This window comes from Thamnophis sirtalis, unplaced genomic scaffold (assembly GCF_051295495.1).
Source record: "Thamnophis sirtalis isolate CommonGarterSnake01/CBP01778 unplaced genomic scaffold, rThaSir2_p1.2 scaffold_5, whole genome shotgun sequence".
Classification (NCBI taxonomy): Eukaryota; Metazoa; Chordata; class Lepidosauria; order Squamata; family Natricidae; genus Thamnophis; species Thamnophis sirtalis.
Window position 1 is genome coordinate 22,421,650 of NW_028261385.1, and position 19,135 is coordinate 22,440,784.

Here is a 19,135-nt window from a genome sequence, read left to right on the forward strand (position 1 = left end):
TTTCTTTTTCCACAGTCGCTCAACTTCAATTTGCAAGTCCTGGTACTTTGTAAATTTTTTCTTCCTGTTTATCTTCAATTTGTGCATCTCCAGGTATTGCAATGTCAATGAACCAAACTTTTTTCTTTTCAACTATTTTTATGTCAGGTGTGTTGTAGGCCAAGTGCTTGTAAGTCTGAATTCTGAAGTCCCACAAGATCTTGACTTTCTCATTCTCTAAAACCTTCTGAACCTGATGTTCCCAGTGGTTTTTGCTGTACTCAAACCCAAACTTTTGGCACATTTTCCAGTGAATGATCTTAGCAACACAGTCATGGCGTTGTAGGTAGTCAGTTTGTGAAATTTTGCTGCACCCACTGATCAAGTGGTCGACTGTCTCGTCTTTCTCATTACAGAGGCGACATTTGCTGTTGGTGGTAACATGTTGAATTTTTGTCTTCATGCAGTTTGTGGCTAAGGCTTGTTCTTGAGCTGCCAAAATAAAGTCTTCTGTTTCTTTTTTCAGTGTTCCTGATCTTAACCAGTTCCAAGTTAGCTTTTGGTCAGCTTTGCCTTCAATACTTTTCAAGTATTGGCTATGCATAGCTTTGTTTTTCCAATTTTCAGCTTGCTTCTCAATTACTTCTTTCTTATGTGGGTCTTGTGCGTATGTGCGGGAGAAGAGCAGGGGGTTGCAAGTGCAGGGGCAAGGGGAGGGCACACACAGGGGGATCATGAACATGCACAGGATGTTTGTGTCATGTGCACCTTGCATTATGGGTGCATGCACACGCTTTTGGCAGGTGGCAACAAAAAGGTTAGCCATCCCTGCCACAGGGGGAATGTTATTTTTTTAGTGGGCGTTGCTATATGGTGGATTTTAAAAATTTTGTATGCAACCCAGAGTCACCTATATGCCAGTTGGATGGCTATTTTAAAAGAAAAGAAAAGATAAAATAATAATAAAATAAAAATGACTAAGCAATTCTGACTCTACGTCTTTTGGGTCGAGCAGAAAGAAGTGGTGATAGCATTGAGAGACATCAAAGAAATTCCCATATATTATTCCTACTGAAATTCCCACTGTTGCCCTAGTGACACTTAGATCATCTTGCAAGCAACACGGTTATTCCCATCTTGAAGAATGTGTAGAGCTCACATTGAAAAGCATAAAGGAATAACAGATCATCATCTCCGAAGAATCTGTTTGGGGCAAAGGGACCCAAACACTGATTCTCTGACCTTACTAGTATTTATGCCCTTGTTTCCCTACCATTTAATTGAAAATAAATTGCTGAGCTTTTTTTCCTAAGGAAAAGCACACTTGGTTGAAATTCTCCAGGGTGAGGTGCGTGGTTCTGCATTTCCCTTGTAAGGGGCAAAAGGTTAAACGTGGACATCCTGTTTTTCACTCTAGGAGCATTTCTTCGGCAGCAACCAGGAGTCGCCTTGATTTTCTGAGTTTCAATTAAATTCCACAGGAAGTCATCAAGAGGGAACTTCTCCCCTGGGCCTTTTTCAGATCAGGAAACAGGAGTAGTAGTGGGACAGCAGAGTGATAACAGGAGTATTGGTAGTGGGGGAGGCAACTTGCTAAAATATTTTGTTATAAAACAGAAGTAGGCTGCATACCCCAGTCCGGCTGACTGGCTGGCTTCGGTGACTTCGCTGATGTCTAGTTTAATGAAAAGAAGGACTAGGGGAGACATGATAGCAGTGTTCCAATATCTGAGCAGCAGGGGTGGGTTTCAGCTGGTGTTACTGCCGGTTTGCTTATGCATGCATGTGCTGAATGCGCACTGCATGTGCTGGATGCGCACTCTGCGTGCATGCACAGTGAAATGGAAATTGTTCTGTGCATGCGCAGAACTAAAAAAAAGATGGTGGTGCTGATGGCGGTGACCAAGAAACCAGTTTGGGGGTGTGGCCAGCCTGGGTTGCTGCCGGTTCTGCGACCCAGGCCAGCATACCACTACCGGTTCATCCAAACCAGGCCGAACCGGTAGGAACCCCCCTCTGCTCAGGGGTTGCCACAAAGAAGAGAGAGTCAAACTTTCCTTTTTGCAATTCTCACAGTCTTCTTTATGATTGCACATGGTAGTTTCTTACCATTTTGTAATGGAAAACAGACAAAGAAAGAAAGTGCAGCATAATTCCTAGAATCGTTATACCACAGAGAAAGAAAACGAAGCTGTCATTGAAAACTCAACCCTATGACTGATGCAGCTCCCTTTGCTTTCTGGTCCTCTTCCCCATCATTTGTGGTCTCGATCTTAGCACCAATTGTCCATTTGTCATAGTGAATTGAGATGTGGATTTTTATATCAATCACGGACTGGTTTGGAGAGAACCATATTCAAGTCTTTTATTGGCCATCAAAATTCACAGAATTACTTTGAACCAGTGTCCCTCCCCACTGCCCAGGGTGGTGGTTGTGAACATAAAATAAAGCTCTCTGGGTTAAATCTTTTGAGCTCCTAGACCAGGGGTGTCAAACTCATGGAGGGCCACATCAGGGTTGTATTTGACCTTTGGGGTGTGTGGCCAGGGGTCATGGCCAACTCAACATCACTCTGTCGGGGGATCCTGTGGCAGCCTGGGTGGGGCTGGGGGAATCCATTGTCTCCAGCGGAGGAAGGCAAGTTCAGGGAGAGTGCCAAATCCTTGCCCTCCAGAGGAGCCTTCCTGTCTCTCAGGCCATGCAGAGGACCCTCAGGTGGAGGTACAGGCTATCCAGAGCCCTAGGCAGCGGAGGGCAAGTGCCCAGCCCAACCCTCAAACTCCCAAGACACCGGGACCCCACAGTCCTGAGCTCCGTTTTTTGCTGTGACAGCCTCCTGCAGTGTCTAACAGCAAAATGGAGGCTCGGAAATAGCAATAGCAATAGCAGTAGCAGTTATACTTATATACCGCTTCATAAGGCTTTCAGCCCTCTCTAAGCGGTTTACAGAGTCGGCATATCGCCCCCACAATCTGGGTCCTCATTTTACCCACCTCGGAAGGATGGAAGGCTGAGTCAACCCTGAGCCGGTGAGATTTGAACCGCCGAGCTGCAGAACTAGCAGTCAGCTGAAGTGGCTGCAGTACTGCACCCTAACCACTGCGCCACCTTTGCTCTTAAAAAGCCTATGCCCAGCCCTCCCAAGCTCCATTTTTCTGCAAGAGGCTATCGTACAGCCCTCTCAGACTCTGGTTTTGCTGGCAGTGGCACCACAGGCCAGTCCTTCTATGTTTCCACTGTGGCCTACAAATGTTAATAAAATCAAATCAAAATCAAATCAAACCTTGCAGGTCAGATCTAAACACCCCACAGCCTGGCTCCGGCTCCCGGGCCTTGAGTTTGACACCCCTGTCCTAGGCAAAAGAAGAGATATAAATCTATCTAATGTAAATAGGTATTTTCCATTCCCTTTAACAGCAGTCGACATTTTCACTTGGTGGATCCATTTCACCTCATGGAGAGTTAATAGCACATTTTGTATCATGTGGGAAGTGTCTTGTCTTGCATAGATTTTGTTACTATCCACAGATGTTAAAAAAATCATCTGGTTTTGCTTGTTCAGCCGAGTCTCAAGGGAGATGTGACTTTAAGTCTTTAATGCCACAAATATGCTGATACATGAGTCAAAATGCTCTTCTCTGAAATAGGAATTGCTAGGGGAAGCCAGCTGTACAATTATCTAGTGATGCTGTTTCACCTCAGAAGTTTTTTTTTAAAAGCAATGGGATTTAAAGATTTTAACAGGCTTGATTTGTAGTAAAAGATCAGTTCAGGCACAAATGAAATCATATCATAGAGTAAGCCGCCCAGAGTCCCTAGGGAGTGGGCGGCATACAAATCTTATTAAAGTAAAGTAAAGTAAAAGCGAACAAGGGAAATGAGTACAAATAAATGGGGACAGTAGGACAGGAATGGAAGGCACACTGGTGTGCTTATAGCAGTGTTTTTCAACCACTGTGCCGCGGCACACTAGTGTGCTGTGACATAGTGTAAGGTGTGCTATGGGAAAAACACCTTCTATATAGTCAATATAGGCACAGAGTTAAAAAAATTTAACATTTTCTAATGGTGGTGTGCCTCGTGATTTTTTTTCATGAAAAAAGTGTGCCTTTGCACAAAAAAGGTTGAAAAACACTGGCTTATAGAATGGAGTGGAATGGAATGGAATTCTTTATTGGCCAAGTGTGATTGGACACACAAGAAATTTGTCTTTGGTGCAGATGTTCTCAGTGTACATAAAAAACAAGGCACATTTGTCAAGAATCATAAGGTACGATACTTAATGATAGTCATAGGGTACAAATAAGCAATCAGGAAACAATCAATATAAACCGTAAGCTTTATATTCGGTTACAGTCACGCAGTCATAAGTGGGTGATAGGAATAGTGAGAAGACTAAAATAGTAATAGTGATGCAGCCTTAGTTAATGATTTGACAGCGCTAAGGGAATTATTTGTTCAGCAGAGTGTTGGCGTTCGGGAAAAAAATGTTCTTGTGTCTAGTTATCTTGGTGTGAAGTGCTCTGTGCACGCCCCCTCTTCAGACGTCTTAAGAATGGGGTGAGGTCCACGGTAAGACAGTTTAAGGTTGAAGCTGTGGAGGTTTGAGGATGTAACAACGGAGTCGGGTAGAGCATCCCAGGTGTTGACCACTCTGTTGCTGAAGTTGTATTTTCTGCAATCAAGTTTGGAGAGATTTACCTTGAGTTTGTATCGATTGTTTGCCCGAGTTGAAGCTGAAGAAGTCGTTGACAGGTAGGACGTTGTAGCAGAGTTTCTCCAACTCTTTAAACGTTTGGTGAAGTTGAGAAGCTCTGATCAAGGGGAGCCAAAGAATTGCTTTGGGGCTGCAATTCTGTAAAGCTGGTTTCCCCCAATTTTTTTTACCATCATAAAAAGTTTTTATTTTCCATTTTCATAGCATATAATCACATGTATACTATTACATAGTCCATATCAAGTTGTATTATTAAGTACTTACGGTACATCAATTCATCTTACCATCAACTACCAAAGAAAAAGAAAAGAAAAGAAAAACCCAGTTATTGGCTCTTCTGCTCTCCATACACCATATTTATACCTTATCCGACACTTTCTTCCCCTTCTCTCCTCCGCCTTTCTACATTCTGTCTTCCCTCCATCATTTTCTACTCTACTTCCCCTTCCTTTCCCCTTCTACTCTCTCCCCTTACCACTCCTCCTTATACACCTCATCTTCCCCCTTCACCCTAGTTTCCCCCAATTTTTTGATGCTTTGCACACCTGTAGCGCTCTTCATCTTCCTCCACCCTAACAGGCACTGTTGCCCAGGGCTTGCAGGCATGCCCGGAAGGGAAGTGCCCCAATCCTGTGAGGTTACTCTTGGCGGCTTACAGCCTTAAAAACAGAGAAATGAAGTTGTAAACATATTCAGTAGCGAAGTAATGGAAAAATTGAATAGGCACTTACTTTTCCAGTAAAAACTTTGGAATGTTTGAGGGTTCAAGAACTACCTGAACCAGAATCACAAAAGGATAACCTGTCAACCCCATGCTGAGAATTTCATTATTTCAGATCACATAATATCTCTGGAACTGGTAAATATTTATGCTCCTTTCTCTTGTCTCCCTTCTCCGTTAGGTCAAGCGCATGTCTCTACATTTTAAGTTTACTCCTTTGCAGTCCTGTCTCAACAATCCCCTGTTGTCTCAGGCTAGGTTCACACAATTAACAATGGCTTATTGAATAAACCATTGTGAGCTGGGCTTGCCGAACATGCTGTTGCAAAAGCAGGCCAACTCAGTTAAGATTATTCAGTGTGTGTGTCCAGAATTTGACAGATTTCTGATAGCGTGGAAGAGTCCATGGATTACACATTGATGCCTCAAGGGCAAGATTTTGTGCAGCTCAAAATGAGAGAAGGGCTGGTTTATCATGTTTGAAGTAAATGAAGCAATATAGATGGCCATCTTAAGAGGAGATAATGTATAATTAGGACCCTAGCCAGTAATGGTCCATTTGCAACTTTGCATGCTGTTCTCTTCATTAAGGAAGGAAGCTCATGGTTCCCTCTTGTAAATTGAATGTAGATACTTTATTTTACATCAGATTGTGCTTACGCAAAAGTTAAGATGTTTGTCTTATCAACAACTTTTATATAAACTGTTATCATAACTGCTGCTAATGTGGCTTTCAATTTACTTGCTGTGTTTCCTTCCCTTCTGAGATTAGTTATTTGCTATCTTTTCCTCTTACTCAACAGTACGTATGTGTTTTAGCACCAGGTGATGTTTCATGAATCCAGTGAGCTGAACTATAATGCACCGAATCTGGAGTCTCGAGCAGCTACCTGGGGGCCTTTTCTATTTTACATTAAATATAATGACTAAAAAATTCATGTCAGTTTGAACATGTTAAAGGAATATTTTTTTAATTGTCCATGGGTGAGGGGAAGCTATGTACAATCACTCCAACAAAAAAATATTTTCACAGTCCCATGGAGTTCGATGGATTGTACCCCCAAAGCGGTCAAGAACCATGAATATGGTAGATGCTGGGGAATTCTGGCAGCTACAATCCACACATCTTAAAGTGGCAAATTAAAAAAAAAATACTAGAGAAATCTTTCCCAACCTGATACCCTCCAGATAAATTGGTTACATTTTCTGTACTTTTCAGTAATGCTGATCAGCATATAAAGCACCATATCCCAATAAGTTAGGAAGCCGTATATGAGAACTGGCCCATCCCATTGAATAAAATTCACCAACTGTTTTGATGTATGTTTATTTCAAGTTGTATGAAAATTAGCATGAGATTTCTGAAGAACTGGACGACATGATTCATCAAAAGGAATTCTATTTTGTTACTGCTTGTATCTTTCAGGGGTAACAGATGGACCATTGGATATTTTGCACGATACTTCTCTGCATACCGTTATGTCTTGGTCTGGTTCAGAATCAAGGTATAGATAACAGTGTTTTGAATGGAACGATTAAATTCCTGAATTCTAAAAGAATTGAGTTTAAAGGAGAATCTCAACTTAAGCAGCTTTGTAGCAAATGACAAAGCATTCCCAGTGCAAAACAATTTAGGGTAGTCGCTCACTTAAAGAAGTCCTAATTGATGCTATGATTAACTCGGAGATTGAGGATGTGCACATGATGATGGCTGAGTCCATTTTAGATTCAGCTGAGGATGGGAGAAGAGAATCACATACACACCTCACGTCTCCGGTGGGTTAGAACCATAGCTGACATCCAGAGAGTAAATGATACGATATCAATATGCCACTGACCAGAGATGAGCAAGCTTAAGTTCTATTACAGTTTCAGGAAATAAAACAATCTTTGAAAAAATCATTTCACAATATCTTTGATTAACCCATGGAGATGGTTAGGAGCATCACATTTCTGGGTGTGCAGCTAACGAGTAAGATGGCTTAGTTGTTCTACAGTGAGACACTGGTGAAGCAAGCACAGCAGCGCCTGCATTTTCTACATCGCATGAGAAAAATATATCTTCCTTCCCCTGTCCTTACCACTTTGTATAGAGGGACAATCAAGCGCAACCTGTCATATTGCATTACTGTCTGGTTTGGAAACATTACTGCTTCAGACAGGAAGGCGGTGCAGAGAGGGGTTAGGACAGCAGAAAATATTATTGGTAGTTCACTTCCTTCTATCCAGGACATAGCATGTATGCAACGCTTGAGCAGGATCCGCGGTATTGTCTGGGACATTACACATCCTCTTCATGACCTGTTTTCCTGGTTATCTTCCGGGAGGAAGCTTCGTGGTAGCAGAATATCCAGATTCAGTCACAGTTTTGTTGCATACAGTATCAACCTTGTGACTTTTCAAGCTTCCTCGTCCCACTATGTATTCATGATGGACAGTGATTAATATATATATATATGTAAGGATGTTGGTATATCCATACAATATACCGATATCTTGGGCTGCCACAAAGAAGAGGGAGTCAAGCTATTCTCCAAAGCATCTGAGGGCAGGACAAGAAGCAATGCATGGAAACTAACCAAGGAGAGAAGCAACTTAGAACTAAGGAGAAATTTCCTGACAGTTAGAACAATTAATGGAACAACTTGCCTCCAGAGGTTGTGAATGCTCCAACACTGGACGTTTTTAAAAAGATGTTGGATATCCATTTGTCTGAAGTGGTATAGGGTTTCCTGCTTAAGCAGGGGGTTGGACTAGAAGACCTCCAAGGTCCCTTCCAACTCTGTTAGTCTATTGTATTCTATTCTTTCTGTATATGTGTTATCTACGTGTACACGTTTGAGAGCAGGCAGCAGATTTTCATTTTTAATGTGTGTCAATGTGCCCACAATAAAAAATGACAATAAAGATTATCTTATCTTAATAGAGTATTCATCCAATAAACTATTGACCAGGCAACAGATCAAAACCAGTAAACTATTGCTTGGGTGATCTGTCCAAAGGAAAAGCAAGAGGCAAGATGAAATTAAATCAAAAGTCTCAATAGAGCAAAGCAAGGAATTCACAGGCATGGGCTCAGTTTTAGAGAAGTTGCTTTCAACAATGGGAGTGAACATAATACATAAGCCATGTTGGGCCTTCACCCAGTGCATAGTTGAGACTCATCAAAGAGTAGCTACAAAGTTTGTTCTCTTGCTGGCCCTCCACGTGTTTCTTGCTGGCTTCCACATATTTTTCAGACCTGTGAAATTCAGTTCTCCGATACTGGATCTCCATTAAGCACGTCTGCTATGATTCAGTTGCCGAACTTTGAGTCTAGATAACTTTCAGGGTGCAGGACAAGTTCTTGTGAACTTGCTTGGTCTGTCAAAGCCAGAGTGGCTCCATGTGAACCTTATAAGACAAAGAAACAGACACCTTGGAGACCAGTTCCTTTATTAGAACTGAATTTTTCAACATGCTTCCTTTCCCCTCTTTTTTATCTTCATGAGAATTGGGGAAGGAGTGTTATCTGAGGCGTTCGTGCAAAGCGATTTCTTGGCTTGGACTCAAGTTCTGTTTATCTGTTGTTGCTTTGTTAGCATGTTTTCTCTTGTCCTTGAAGGCCATCCCCTATATTAACTACACTGTAATATTGTGGGAAACGTTAGTGACATAACTGTTGTCCCATGGTGCTTATGGTTTTACCTCTTCCTCTGAAGAAACATATTCTAGAATCTTCTCCCATTCTAAGAAATAGTGTGGGAACCAGCTCTTATGTCTGAAGGAGATGACAGTGGAATCAAGTCAAATCCCTCCACCCTAAATATAAATGCCATGTCCAAAGCTAAGAACATACTGCTTCCCTAGAAATTTCTGTGAATAAGTTAAAAAAAAAGGTGCATTTTGGGGAAATTTGTGGATTATCATTTTGTCAGCTTAATTTTCTTTTTCTACTGTGACTGCACTTTGATTTTAATTGATTTTATGATTGTTTGCTACTCAGAATCAACAATTTGAGATGTGCAGCCATATAAAATGAATAAATGAATGAATGGATTTGGGAGATAATGATAAGTGTTGGTATTTTCCTTCCATCATGATGCATACTGTTAAGTATTGCTTTTAATCTTTTCTCCCCGTTTTATCACTCTGACACAGCGAGTGGGAAAAAAGACCAGAATTCAACCTGAATCAGATTCATAGAGCCTCCACCCCAAAATTCTTGGCTATTAACTAAAGAGCATATTAATTAAAATTAACATGCACACATTGAATCTTCACATTAAGGAAAATATTATAAAGAAACCGGTTATTTCTGTATAAATGTTATATGTAACTACTTCATAGATTCACCTGTCTTGGATTAGAGTTTCTTAAACTTAGCAAATTTAATATTTGTTGACTTTGTGCCTGGAATATCCCAGCCAGCCATGCTGGATAATTCTTGGAATTGAAATCCTTACATTTTTAAAGTTGCTGGGGTTGAGAAATACTTAGATCACTCATTCTTTTTTTCCATTTTTCCATTATTTTTTCCATCAGGCAATCAGGTGTTTGAACCAAGAAACCTTAGGATTTCCTCAAATAATCCTCATCAGCAACTGCTCCTGGAATGGGATGTTAGTGATGACTCTGAAGCATACAATTCCCAAATAGACATTATTTTTAACATCCAAATTCGTTTAAGAGAAGAAAATGAAAGAATTATTTTGAATGTAAGTATCATTCTAAAAACAGGGCTTGGGAATTTATATCATCTTCCTCTTGAATCCAATTCCAATTTGGTGAGAATAAATTTTAAAGTTCAAGCTAAATCCAAACTAGATGCATACATATCAAAAGTGAGGGTTATTCATATAACCCTCTGCTTCTTATTTTGTAGTAAGTAGCTAACCCAAATGAATTTTTCTATATTTATCCATGCATCCATCTATCTAGTCCAGCGTCTATTTATTTATTTATTTATTTATTTATTTATTTATTTATTCATTCATTCATTCATTCATTCATTCATTCATTCATTCATTCACCAGTTTTATCTTCCACTCTAGCTAAAGTCCATAAGCATTCTAGTACATAAAATTTTACACCAGGAATCCAAAATTGTGCTCATAAAATTCATGGCATCCAGGAGCCATCATTAAAAAAAATGCATACCTTTAAACCTCAAATGCCCAGTGAGCAAACCCCACCTTGACTAAATTCTGAAAACACAAAATGGAAAACATCTTGATCAGGGACTGGGTGTTCTTTAGCGCTGGAGCAGTTATACTGAGGTCTTATTTTGGATATAACCTTCTAATTTCTAGCAAGGTTTTCCAGTGTACCTTGGGTTCACATGTATAGGCTAAGCTGACTTTGCTTGGGGAAGATAACCTGGCAAGTAACTGGACTTTATTCTTTTACAGAAAGAGTGAAATCAAAAGAGCCGAAGTTTATTGTCTCATTGGTTTGGGTTCCTTTTTTAATTAGCTTCTCTTATGGTGTACTTTTAGGTGAATTATACAACAGTTCCCAATAAGTCAAGACAACATCACCAGTGGAGGTTTACCTCTGAGGTACCCTTGCAGTGTGCAACTCATGAAGCCAGAATAAGGAGTATAGTGGCATCTTCTCAAATTTGGAGTAAATGGACTGATTGGGTAGCAGCAAATGGTAAAGTCCAATTACCAGGAAAAAGCAATATGTGCTGCATTGTGCAGCTTCTCTAACCTCTCCTTTTTTGGACATGTTCAATTTCTGTTCCTGTTGTTTTGTTGCTCTTCACAAATATATCTGTGGAGATTCTCAGTCATCCAGGTCATGGTTGTCCCAAAAATGCTTTTTTTTCAAGATGCAAGTGGACTTTCTTGTTTTTGTTTGAAGACATTTCGCTTATCATCCAAGAAGGGTTTATATTTCTTGCAGACAGTTGGTCATTTGCATTCTTTTAGAGAGGAGTCAAGGCCATTTGGAGGTTTATCTATGTCCTCAGGGTCACCAACTAGCAAATGACCAGCTGGCAGCAAGGAATATAAATCCTTCCAGTCCCCACCATCCAGTCATAACTGAAGAATCTTCTTGGATGAGAAGCTAAACATCTTCAAAGAAGAACAAGAAAGTCTAGTTACTTCTTGAAAAAGTGCCTTTAAGTATTCAGCAAGTTCTGAGCAGTTCTGGAGAACCGGTAGCGGAAATTTTGAGTAATTCGGAGAACCAATAAATACCACCTCTGCCTGCCCCTACCCCTATTTATTCTCTGCCTTTCGAGTCCCAGCTGATCGGGAGTAAATGGGGATTTTGCAGTAACCTTCCCCTGGAGTGGGGAGGGAATGGAGATTTTACCTGCCATGCCTACCAAGCCACACCCACTGAGCCACGCCCACAGAAACGGTAGTAAGAAATTTTGAATCCCACCACTTGACTCTTCACAAATAATTACCTTATTATTAGGAAGGGACAGTGTATGTAGGGCAGGGGTGTGAAACTGGCGGCCTGTGAGCCAGATGTGTCATGCATAGGCCACGCCTACCCCAGATCCCCAAAGGGAAAACCATCGCGATACATCATGTGATGGCAACATGATGTCACGAGTTTGATACCCGTGATGTAAGGTGACGTTGAGCAATTTGAAGCTCAAGGCTTATGCCCCACCCCACACCACTAAAACAACAGCTTTTGAAGGTTTGATAATGCCCCTTGAGAACAACGAGCATTTTAATAAACTGCAACAGTCCTTTAAGTATTGCAAAAGCTATTTTCTTCTGGGAGATTTTCTTCAGAGGCATTTATTTGCCTATAGTCCATGCTTAAATGTAAGGTAGGTGAGTAATTACGCTGACTTAACGGATTTAATAAATCACCTATTCTGGGCATAGGAAAACCATCAGGTTTTTCCCTATAGCACTCAACTAGAATCCACCTAGCGGTATTCTGGGATAATAGAAATCAAGTGTAGTTTATGTTCTGCTTGGAAAGGAACATGGGGCTGATCAGAATTCTCCACTCATGGAGAACTCCTCGCTGTGTACATGCTACTGTATCTGAAGTTCAGCTGGTCCTCATGCATGTTTCTACAATAACCTAGACCAGGGGTCCCTAACCCCCATTTCATGGACTAGCATCCGTCTATTGCATGCCAGAAATCGTACAAACAAGTGAAGCCCATCCATGTGATGCAGGCATCACACTAAACCACACTCACTCTGGTCCATGGAAAAACCTCTCTCCACATTCCTGATGCCCAAAAAGGTTGGGGGTCATTTACCTAGACATAATAGCATTTGATCAAAGATAGTGCAAGAGTCCTCCTTCCTGGTTTGATAAGTAGCATAGCTTACTTATATCTGTATTTTGAATCTTATTTCTGCCATGCACAGCCTAGAACAGTTCATCTGCCTCTCAACTCAGTCTCCCAGTTGGCCATATGGCGAACAAATAAAAGCACCTAACTCTATGACCGTTTTCTCCAACCTGAGTGCCCTCCAGATGTTCTGGGACTGGCAACTGCCGGAATGCCAAGGGAAGATTAAGGCACTTTGCTCAAATGGAGATTTTTCTGATGAAAAATGTTCAGAATCTTCCAAGAACCCTGTGAACAATAAAACAATAAAATAATTAAATGAAGAATATTCAATCTTCTTTTTCTCTGTTGTTTTCTGCAGGCCCAGATGCTCTCAGTGGTGAAAAAAGTCACACCTTCCCTCAAAACAAAGTATTTGAGCGAGGTTCAAACATCACATTTTGCTGCATTGCGAAGAAAAATGAACATGTAAATAGTTTTACATTTTACAAAGAACACAAGAAGACAAACCAGCAACGAGTATTATTTACTAAAAAGCCTGACTCTTCATTCCCTGGTCGCTTTCAACTCACCTGTGGTTTTAAGAACGATCCTCGTTCCATTTATCTCTACCTCACCAGTGAGCAGAAAATTTTCAGTCTTGTTGCTTGTCACTATGAACATTCTGGGTTGTTGCAAAGGGCCTGGACTTCACTTAATAGTAATTCCAGCCAACATGGTCAGCAAACAGAGGTTGTGGGAGTTATGACCTATTAACATTTGCAGAATCCCACATTGTTCTCGTCTGTTGGAGAGAACAGGATTATTTTAACTAGAACTGTTTTGAATTTTAATCTCAAAATCAAAAATGATTTTGCTGAATTTTCTGCAGGACTGAAAGATTTCATTCCTTAAAGCAGGGGTGTCAAACTCAATTTCATTGAGGGACGTATCAGAGTTGTGTTTGATCTTGGGGAGCCAGGGGGTTTGGTCAGGGTGGGTGTGACCAGTTCGACATCACTCATTGAGGCTCCGTTTCTGGCCGCAATGGCCTCCTGCAACCCTATGCCAGTGAAAATGCAGCCCACTTCTGTTTTTTAGAGCTATCCATGGTCCAAGCACACTTTAGAGCAGAGGTGTCAAACTCAAGGCCCAAGGGCCAGATCCAGCCTGCAGGGTGCTTAAATGGAAACAGCGAAGGACTGGCCCACGGTGCCTCTGCCAGCCAAAACACAGCTCGAGAGGGCCATGCGCGACCCTCCTGAGCTCCATTTTCATTAGCAGAGAGTTGCAGGAGGCTGTCACGACTGAAAACAGAGTCCAGGAGACTCGCACATGGCTCTCCCGAGGTTTGTTTTCACTAGCAGAGCCACTGTGAGCCAATCCTTCACTGTTTCCAGGATGGGCCCACGGGTCAGATCTAAGCACCCTGTCAACTGGATTCGGGCCGTGAGCCTTGAGTTTGACACCCCTGCCCTAAAGTGTGCTTGGCCCATAGATAGCTCTAGAAAACAGGGGAAAAATGTTTTGTTTTAGGGTTGTTTTTTCTTGCCAAAAGGGAATGATCATTAAATTCCTGGGGCTGCTTTTGGAAGCAAATGTAATCTAGTTGCTTCCAGCAGCTTGATGATCTAATGATCATCAGTTCCCTGCAGCCAATAGGTTGGAAGAAAGATGCATAAAATAATTGTGAATGGATGGAGATTTTCAGGTCTATCTGAATAGGTGATTGATTACTGATGTGTAGCCCCCGGTCCAGCTACTTCTATGCTTCTTGGACTCAAAGGTTGCCTAAAGGTGTTCCAAAGCCCCTTTTCTTCCATTTCATCTGGCCCAGAAAGAGCTGAGAGAGCCCATTCCCCCAAGATAAATCAGCATTAGCCCAGGCAAAGAGACATTGCTTCTTCCCATTCCACAGAGAGAAACACTTAGGACTGGCAACAGAATGGACTTCAATTGCTGGGGATGTCATAGGAGGAAGGACTGGGAGGATCACAATTTGTGTTCCCTTTCCTTCATCTCCTTCCTGCAGCATCTATCACAAGAAGTGATAGCCCTGGTTTGCCCAAAGAGCTGGTCTACAAATAGAGAGCAGGCTATAGTGGGGCATTTGCCTACCTTTAAATTTAGATAATCAATACCAAGATATTGCAGCTGTGATCCTTTTACATAGAAAACCATGGGACATGGATAGAATGGAGTGGCCATTCTGTTCTGTTTCTAGTTTCCTACCTTTTAGTTGGTCTCCTTCCTTGAGTTAGGCATGAACGCTTATGGTTATATTCATGCCCTTTCCTTAGCAACAATAGAGAGGTGGATTCTCACTGCTGCCTTCTGTTTTTTCTACTTCTCAATTTACTCCACTATCCTAGGATTTTCAGGTGTTCTCCCATCCGTCATTAATAAAGGCCAAACCTATTATGTTTTGCAGAAGTCAGCAATAATTAACCAGATGTTGCAGCTGCAAAGAGCTTTTTTTTTTCTTGCTGTCCATAAATCAGTGATAATTCTCTCACTTTCCCAATGGGAAAAAGATCATAAAGACCAGGAAAGAATGGAACATACAATCAAGTTTTCTTATACTGTGACCCCACTTGGATAATTGCAGATAATCTTGCAGATAATCTTGGACATATTTAACATTAGTTAGAAGATGAGTATGTGACTTTCTTGAGTGGAAATAATACAATCAGAGCACGAAGAATCAGGTTCTAGCCTAATCTCAGAAGCTCAGGGGATAACTTTGTGTCAGTCTCTCAGACCAACCAATTTCCCAAGTTCTTGCTGGGAAACTGCCTTCTAGGCTGGAAGGAGGGGTCAAGTGAGGACTCAGCTTGGAGTCATTGTGTAGCTGCAAGCGGCATAACCGGATAACTTTCCCCAGGATCCATGAAACTTTAGCTGGTTATTCTCAGGGAAAGGCAAGCAGTCTGATGAGATTCTTATAGCATAAGTGGTAGATAATATAATTGCTGATGTTAGCTATTTGTAAGTGGCTCTGGTTGCTTGTGCCTGACATTCTGGATAAAAACAAGATGAGGAAGCACTGTTATGCTGTTCTGAATTCCTGATGAAAAGACAGAATATAAATTTAATTAAAAAAAATGAATGAAATACTTGGGTGAACCAATTTCCCTTTCAGAATAAAGCAGGGGCAGGCAAACTATAGAGCTCTATCATCTTTATGGGCCAATGTCATTGGAAACATCCTTGAATAAAGGTGACAAAGATGGGGTGGGATTGAATGCCTGTTCCCAATGATTACCCAACTTTCTGCTGGTGGTGAGGTGTGGGGAGAGGGAAACAATATGAACAACTTGATTGTTTGGAAAGCAATTGTGTAGATGAAATATATAAGAAAATAACATATGAATCTGAATTTGCCTTAATAGGGCAGCCTGATAAACCCCAAAATCTAACCTGTGAAACTGAAGACATGATTAATATTAGATGTACTTGGGATCCTGGATATGTAGAGACGGCCTATTACTTTGAGAAAGTCTGTCCAATGGAGTTTATTTTGTCTGATGTGTAAGTATTCTCAAATCAGTCAAAGTCAGTCCAAAGGATAATATGAAGGAACTACTTGCATCCGGATTTATGGGGTATTTTTGAAAGGAATTTTTGGAGATGTTGAAGATCTTGATGCCAGGAGACAAAATCTGTGTTGTATAAAAGAAACTGGTGACTATAGGGAACTTAAAACAAATTGACTATTTGCATGTTTAACTTGTATAGAGAAAACACTTGGCATTTTGCTTAAGGTTATTGTATGCCTGTACTAAAATAGATCTATGTTATCTATTTTAAAATAGATGAAATTTATAGTGGCTTAGAGATAAATCTTGGTTCAGGATAAATCTTGATTTTGTAGGCTAAGGTGAAAATTTCTTTATTGCATTATTTTTGTCTGCAAATGGAATAACACTGTCTTTTCTCCCTCCCATGCTATTTTTTGAAAGCTCTTCTACAAAAATATATTGCAGTACAAAGTTTAAAAACAACTGTTCATTCAAGAGGGACGATCAATTCCTATACAATGTAAAGTTAACCTCCAGAAATTGCCTTGGACAGAAACATGAGCAGTTTAGTTTTAATGTAATGCACATAGGTAAGGGTTGATTGTCTTTACTAAATTTTGTATTTCATTCTATTGTCATAGTCTAAGAGTATGAAATAGTTTTGTCAAGTAAAAATTAATGTTACGGATTGGTTCTTGCTAACAGAATTGGGTGTCCCGCAAACAAAGATCTGGAGAAGTTAAAATTGCAGGAATATGCTATTTCTTCTCCCGTTGTTTCCTTATTGATAAATAAAGATTGATCACCTCTCCGCTGTTGAGAAAAGCAGAATAAATGAGAACCTGGCAAAGAAACATGACATTTGGCTCATTGTTGCCTAGCCTGATGACCTACATGTTACAGTTTTGCAGTTGTATTTATAACACATCTGGAGAGTACTATGTTGGAGAAGAATCGAGGATTTCCACAAAAGGCGGGTGAGGTCAAAACAGACATAATGTCATGAGGCCTCTTTTTTACACACAAGTTGTACGAAAGGGAGAGGGCTTGTGTTCTGGTATTGTGTGCAGGGTGTTGCTTGCCGTCACCCTCACCCCCAAAGATGCCATTGGGTGATTTAAGCAATTTAGAATTTCTGTTTTCTTGGGCTGCTCTGGTTGCCTTTCTCCTCCTGATTTACTTTAAGCCCGTGATGGCGAACCTATGGCATGTGTGCCACAGGTGGCACGCAGAGCCCTCTCTGCGGGCACGTCAGACATGACCCCAGCCCAGCTCTACCACCCATGTGCCTCCCATTGGCCAGCTGGTTTTCAGGTCTCTGCCGCACATATACAGGGGTGCGGCCTTCACCGATCTCCACAGGTTCTATCCTCCGCAGGTGTCTCTCCATGGCAGGAATGGAGGATAAAGCTTGGGCACGCTGGTGAGAAACTGCAGAGATCGGGGAAAGCATGGGAGGCAGGAATGGAGGAGAAAGCCTGGGGGTGCTGGGGAGAAATCACGGAGATTGTGCGACACTTCCCCACCTGCCCCGTTTTGGACCTGAAAAGCCTCCTGCACCAACTTGGAAGCCAAAACGGGATGCGGGATGGGGCACATGCATCAGGGGGGGAGAGCGCTCACATTGCATTTTGAGGATTAGGGCACACGGCAGCCAAAAGGTTAACCATCACTGCTTTAAGCTGTTATTGATTCAGCTTTTGGGTTTCCTTTAATAGGATTTGTTCCTATTGCTTCTCACCCTTAATGATGATTCGTCAACCCAGAAGGTTCAAGTGACAAGCATTCACAGCATGGAATGTAGATTGGATTTATTTGGCTAAGATTTGACACATTCCTTTGCGCCCCATCGTGCCAGGGAAATTATGATTACCTTCTTCATTTCTGCAGGAGGAAAAAGATACATTTTTTTGTGTCCTTCTTTTCCTGTCTTCAGGAATCGCAACCACTGTGTTGGGAAATTGGGCACACTTCTCTGATGGGAATGAAAGGAAGAAAAAACAAATCTGGAGTAAAAGCCAAATAAACTGAAGTGATGAAAGTAGAAAAATAGATAATGCCTGGTAGATGGTTATAATTATTTTTATGCCTGAAGATCTTTTGTAGTTTCATATCAGAGAAGGAATGTTCAGGAATGATAAAGCACTTCTTTCTTTCTTTCCTTCTTTCTTTCTTTCTTTCTTTCTTTCTTTTTCTAGCTAACTATCTGGTTGGTTTTATAGTCCAAAGTATTGATATATATATATTTCATTTTTCTCTTTTCAACCAGTTCGTCCTGTTATTAGCAGTAAACCATCAGTGGATCATCTAAATCAGTGATGGGCAACCTTTTTGGCGTGGTGTGTCAAAAATCGGCAAAAAATCAAGCATAACTCGTGTTGTGTGTCACTTCGACAAAAACATAATTTTGCGCAATTTATAGTTTAAACTACAAAAATGTATAATTGCAATATATAATTGTATTTAATAAACCAAAAACAAATTATTTAACATACCTGCTTAGTAACTTCTTTGTTCATCAGTCGATTTCGTATGTTGCCCTTGATATTATTGAACTTGTTTGGGGTGCCGTGAACCAGGGCTGTGGAGTCGGCTGCTTCCAGCTCCACGTCCTCATCAACATGCCGCTCCAGCCCGCCCCTGCTATGAATATTCCTAGTGACGCGAGGGCGAAGAATATGAATATTCATAGCGGGGGCGGGCCGGAGCGGCATGTTGATGAGGACGTGGAGCTGGAAGCAGCAGACTCCACAGCCCTGCCGTGAACTGAGATAAGTGTGGTGTGGTCATAACCGACAGTCCCAGGAGTAGACTCTCTGTGCCGGCCTGACTGGAGAGAGGCGCGCACTGTTCCCGCACTCCTCTCCTGCGGGTCCTCCCTCGCCGCGCTGATGACTTGTGTGCGCACGGCACGCACGCCTTACCAGCAGCCCCTGCGCTCAGAAAGGGGCGG

General features: G+C 41.4%; 1 protein-coding gene across 2 annotated transcripts; it reads left to right on the plus strand.

Moving 5' to 3' along the window:
- The first annotated feature begins 4,596 nt into the window (after positions 1 to 4,596).
- LOC148045303 (oncostatin-M-specific receptor subunit beta-like) lies at positions 4,597 to 18,675 on the plus strand. 2 transcript variants are annotated; one of them, XM_087715072.1, is made up of 9 exons: positions 4,637 to 4,735; positions 5,277 to 5,556; positions 6,845 to 6,923; positions 9,943 to 10,115; positions 10,896 to 11,055; positions 13,044 to 13,301; positions 16,054 to 16,192; positions 16,624 to 16,772; positions 18,452 to 18,675. In XM_087715072.1, exons 3-9 carry the CDS (start codon positions 6,854 to 6,856, stop codon positions 18,499 to 18,501), a joined length of 999 nt encoding a protein of 332 aa, XP_087571198.1. In that variant the 5' UTR covers positions 4,637 to 4,735; positions 5,277 to 5,556; positions 6,845 to 6,853; the 3' UTR covers positions 18,502 to 18,675. The 2 variants fall into 2 exon arrangements, with proteins under 2 accessions (XP_087571197.1, XP_087571198.1); XM_087715071.1 differs by lacking the exon at positions 5,277 to 5,556 and having other exon boundaries at positions 4,597 to 4,735.
- Positions 18,676 to 19,135: the final 460 nt, after the last annotated feature.